This window comes from Monodelphis domestica, chromosome 1 (genome assembly GCF_027887165.1).
Source record: "Monodelphis domestica isolate mMonDom1 chromosome 1, mMonDom1.pri, whole genome shotgun sequence".
In the NCBI taxonomy this organism is placed as follows: Eukaryota; Metazoa; Chordata; class Mammalia; order Didelphimorphia; family Didelphidae; genus Monodelphis; species Monodelphis domestica.
Window position 1 is genome coordinate 723,893,523 of NC_077227.1, and position 5,233 is coordinate 723,898,755.

The 5,233-nt window shown below is 47.4% G+C and overlaps 1 protein-coding gene across 1 annotated transcript; it reads left to right on the top strand.

The window, feature by feature from the left end:
• The first annotated feature begins 548 nt into the window (after positions 1 to 548).
• Positions 549 to 5,233, top strand: FABP1 (fatty acid binding protein 1). Its single transcript, XM_056813142.1, has 4 exons — positions 549 to 706; positions 1,943 to 2,115; positions 4,243 to 4,335; positions 5,115 to 5,233. Exons 1-4 carry the CDS (start codon positions 640 to 642, stop codon positions 5,163 to 5,165), a joined length of 384 nt encoding a protein of 127 aa, XP_056669120.1. The 5' UTR covers positions 549 to 639; the 3' UTR covers positions 5,166 to 5,233.

The following is a 5,233-nucleotide window of genomic DNA, read 5'->3' on the forward strand; positions in this document are numbered from 1 at the left end:
CTATGGGGGTTAAGTGACTTGCCCAGGGTCACACAGCTGGTAAGTGTCTGAGGCCAGATTTGAACCTAGGACCTCCTGTCTATAAGCCTGACTCTCAATCCACTGGGCTACCCAGTTGCTCCCTCAACAAATATTTATTAAAGGCTACTGGGTGCTACAATTTGAGGAGTCAGAATACCGCCCCCCCCTTCATCCCACCCCACACTCATGTGCATGCACACAGGAGAAGGAAAGGTTCTTAGAGGAAGCTCTGGCTTCAAATCCAGCACCCTTTCAGGGACTGTTTTGTGCAAAAGCCTGTAGGTGGGAAAAGACAAGATAAGCCTCCTTATCTCCCTCTCTTTGTGCCCATGGGTATACCCCTCCTTTCCCAGCCCCCCACAGTCTGCTGAAGGAAAGCCGCTAACCCCTTGCAAAAAGTGGCCAGGCCCCCTTCAGTTAACCCCAACTATGCCTGCCTTATCCTTTATCGCTGACCATTGCTCCCAGGGAGTTAATGATTGAGCAGAATCATAAAACTTCCAACGGGTAACCTCTGACCAACATTTGAAGGGAAAGAGCCCCCTATAAAAGCAGCCCCTCCGGCCCAGCCAGGCACCTTCTCTCCCCGCTGGTGTTTCGAGAGGACGTCCAGCCGCCATGAACTTCTCAGGGAAGTACCAGCTCCAGTCCCAGGAGAATTTCGAAGCCTTCATGAAGGCTGCAGGTAAATGCTCCAGACAGCAGCCCCCGGGCATCGAATGCTGGCATCCAAGGGGCGGAGGCGTGGTATGGACTCTTGCTAGAAAGGAATGGACTTAAAATGCTTGAAGAGAGCCTGAAGCGGGAGAAAGAATCCAACCAGGGAGACTTCTGGGCAGGCATTGGGGAGCCTGGATTGGGCATCAGGGAGAAAACAGCTGTATGAGGAGGCAGAGCTAAATGCTAGCCCTGGCGCTGCTCCTAATTCCCCCAGGGACATCCATCGGACCCTTGGGTTCCCCATCTGGAAAATGGGCATAATGATGGGACTCCCAGGGCTGACATGAGGCTCAAAGATCATGAGTTTGAAGCTCTTTCCAAACCTTAAGACACCATAGAAAGATAACCTGTTATTATTATTATTATTATTATTCCACATTTAAGTGTAGGATCCTTCAACTCCTTCAAATGAGATAGATACTAAGCAAACTGACAATAACATAGAACTATTGTGTGTTATTATTCTGCTGGCCCCGAAAGGCAGAACCAGGAGGAGAGGCTTGGGGCTGCTAGGTGGCTTAGATGTCACTGGATACAGGAGGTCCTGGGTTCAAATTTGGCCTCACACACTTCCTAGCTGGGTGACCCTGGACAAGTCACCCCCATTGCCTAGCTCTGAGCTCTAAGACAGAAAGTAGGAGTGTTTTAAAAATCATTTATTAAGCACCGACAGTTCCAGTTCCAGTGCTAGTTATGGGCAGGGGAGACTATAACTAGGCAAAATTGTCTCTAGACTGAAGCTCCTTTGCCTATCCCCAAACAACAGCCACGAGGCAACTGGAAAGACCACTAGGTCTGAAGTGAGAAGAGCTGGGTAAATCACAATCATGACGATGGTGATGGCGATGATAGTGATGATAAATGACACTTCAAGATCAGCAAAGCTCTTTACCTCTGTTAGGTCTGTGTTAGATCCTTACAACAACCCTGAAAGAGAATGTTATTATAATACCCATTTTAGAGATGAGGAAATGGAGGCAAACGGGGTTCAGTGACTTACCCAGGGTTCCACAGTCAACAAGTCTCTGAGGCAGGATTTAGACTCAAGCTTTTCTGACTCTTGTCCCCTTATTACCTATGTGATCTTGGGCAAGACATTGAACCTCCCTGGGCCTCAGTTTCTTTTTTTGTAAAATGGTGACATTGAACCAGATGAGCTCTAAGATCCCTTCTAGGTCTAAGTCTATTTTGTGTGAACCAGGTGTGCCCGATGACATCATACAGAAGGGAAAGGATGTCAAGAGTGTGTCTGAGATTGTACAAAATGGGAAACACTTCAAGCTCACCATCTCAACTGGCACCAGAGTCCTGGTCAACGAGTTCACTTTGGGGGAGGAATGTGAGCTGGAGACTCTGACTGGAGAAAAGGTCAAGGTAAGAATCCAGCTTAATTGAATTTAACTGTCAAACTCTGGGCTAAGCTCTGGAGGAGATACAGAATAGCTAGGACATGATCCCTGTCCTCATGGAGCTTACCCTCTACTTGGGAGATAAGATGCTAACATAGATATCCATTATGTCACATGAATATTGAGTCAAAGACAGAAGATAAGGTGGTTTTTCTTTTAAAAAAAAGACTACACACATCTGAGGAGGTGGGGGAGAGAAATGTGAGGTAGGGAAGGCAAGGCAAGGCAAGGGAAGGGAAGGGAAGGGAAGAGAAGGGAAGGAAGGGGAAAAGGGAAGGCAAGGCAAGGCAAGGCAAGGGAAAGGAAGACAAGGCAAGGCAAGGCAAGGGAAGGAAGGGAAAAAGGGAAGGGAAGGGAAGGGAAGGGAAGGGAAGGGAAGGGAAGGGAAGGGAAGGGAAGGGAAGGGAAGGGAAGGGAAGGGAAGGGAAGGGAAGGGAAGGGAAGGGAAGGGAAGGGAAGGGAAGGGAAGGGAAGGGAAGGGAAGGGAAGGGAAGGGAAAAAGGGAAGGGAAGGGAAAAAGGGAAAGGAAGGGAAGGGAAGGGAAGGGAAGGGAAGGGAAGGGAAGGGAAGGGAAGGGAAGGGAAGGGAAGGAAAGGGAAGGGAAGGGAAAGCTAGGGAAGGGAAGGGAAGGCAAGGCAAGGCAAGGCAAGGCAAGGCAAGGCAAGGGAAGGAAGGGAAAAAGGGAAGGCAAGGCAAGGCAAGGCAAGGGAAGGAAGGGAAAAAGGGAAGGCAAGGCAAGGCAAGGCAAGGGAAGGAAGGGAAAAAGGGAAGGCAAGGCAAGGCAAGGCAAGGGAAGGAAGGGAAAAAGGAAAGGGAAGGGAAGGGAAGGCAAGGCAAGGCAAGGCAAGGCAAGGCAAGGGAAGGAAGGGAAAAAGGCAAGGCAAGGCAAGGCAAGGCAAGGAAGGGAAAAAGGGAAGGGAAGGGAAGGGAAGGGAAGGGAAGGGAAGGGAAGGGAAGGGAAGGGAAGGGAAGGGAAGGGAAGGCTAGGGAAGGGAAGACAAGGCAAGGAAAGGGAAGGGAAGGGAAGGGAAAGAAAGGAAGGGGAGGGAAGGCATGGCAAAGCAAGGCAAGGTGAGAAGAAAAAGAAGGGAAAGGTCTCATTATGTTACCCACCTACTCAATAAGCTTCAATGGCTCCCTCCAGGATTATCTCCCTCCCTCCAATCACTTCCAGGATTAGCAACAAAATGTTCTGTGCAGCATTCAGATCCTTTCATGACCTAGCTCCCTCCTACCTTTCTAGTCTTCTTACCCCTTATATCCCAATACATACTCTTCCATCCAATGACCTTGGCGTCCTGGTTGTTCCTCAAACCAGACCCTCTATCCCTCAGCTCTAGGTATTCCCTGTGACTGTGCCTCATGCCTAGAATGTTCTCCCTTTTCTACTCTGACTACTGATCTCCCTGGTTTTGTCCAAGTCCCAACTATAATCCCACACTTCTACAGAGAGCCTTCCCCACCCCCTCAATTCTAGTGCCTTCCCTCTGTTAATTACTTCTGATTTATTCTGTATAGAGCTTGTTTGTAAATATGTTTACTTATTATCTCCCCCATTCAATTGGCAGCTCCTTGAGGGCAGGGACTGTCTTCCACACTTAGCACACGTCATGACCCACAACAGGCACCTAATAGATATTTATTGGCTGACTCACTGACAGAAAAGGAAGAGAAGGGAGAAAGAGAGGGAAAAGGATAAAGAGGAGGGAAAAGAGAGAAAGAAAAGGATAAATGGAGGGAATTAGAAAACAATCCAATCCAGGCAGTACAATATTACGGAGTTCTGTGAGGATGTTGGCTTGTGCACTTATTCCCAGGGTGTGCTGGAGCCAGCTCAAATAACTGGAGAGAGCTGATTGTTAAATTTTCAGTGTGAGCACTTACACCTCAGAAAACAAGGAACACCACAAATTAAGGATTGCTTCATTGTTTTGTTCATTGTCTAGATTTAAAGTGATGGAGAAAATGCCAACAAGGCAGATTTCTGGAGAGTCTGTTAAATTCTAACCAGTGCATCCCTGGCTCACTCTTGCCCTTTCTACTACCTCCAGGCATCAGGACTTCCAGGACTAACTCTTCTATTTCTCCACAGACTGTAGTGCAGATGGAAGGAAACAACAAACTGGTGACAACTCTCAAAGGAATCAAATCAGTCACTGAACTCAATGGAGACATAATCACCAATGTGAGTGACTGGGTGTTTCTCTTATTGCTTGGTTGTGGGGTCAGATCAAAAAAGCATTTACTGGGCCAGTTAAGTGGCTCAGTGGATAGAAAGCCAGGCCTCAATATGGGAGGTCCTGGGTTCAAATTTGGCCTCAGACACTTCCTAGCTGTGTGACCCTGGGCAAGTCACTTAACCCCTATCTTCTGCCTTGAAACTGATTCCTACTATTGATTCTAAGACATCAGGAGTTTTTAAAAAGCATTTTTTGAACTGAGGACACAAATTGATCAAGAGGATTAGTTCTTGTTCTCAAGAAGGAGGGAACGACAGATGAGGAGATGAAAGGCTGCAGGGAGGAGGGAGGGAAGAGGAATTATTGCCCAGCACCTGTGTGACATGGAGGGAGCTGGAAAAGTTGACCTTTGAAGCTATTTCCAGTCCAAAATCTATGATCCTATCTATTATCCCTCTCCCCCAGTCACACTAATCCTCTATCCCATTCCTGCTAATCCCTATTAAGGCATAAAACCTTTCCCAACTGCTCTCTCTGTCTTCAGTGACACTGTGAACCCTGCTTAGAATGTCTATATTTTTAAATGGGGTCCTAGAAGACCCCAAAGCCACCCCTCCTCAGGGTCCCCAAAAGAAGCCTGGAGAATGTATACAGAAATCCAGAAGGGTTGCCAACCTCATCTCTCGTGTATAGAAAACATGGGGATCATTGACTGGGGTGACATGCTGCTATGCTGGAAGAAATTCCAGGAAAGATTAACACTGGATTTCTTCTTGGCTTTCAGACCATGACCTTGGGTGATATTGTCTTCAAGAGAACCAGCAAGAGACTTTAGATGTGTTTGCTTTTCATATATTTTTACTGTGTAAAATTGGTACAATAAAATATGACTTTTGAAAAAGA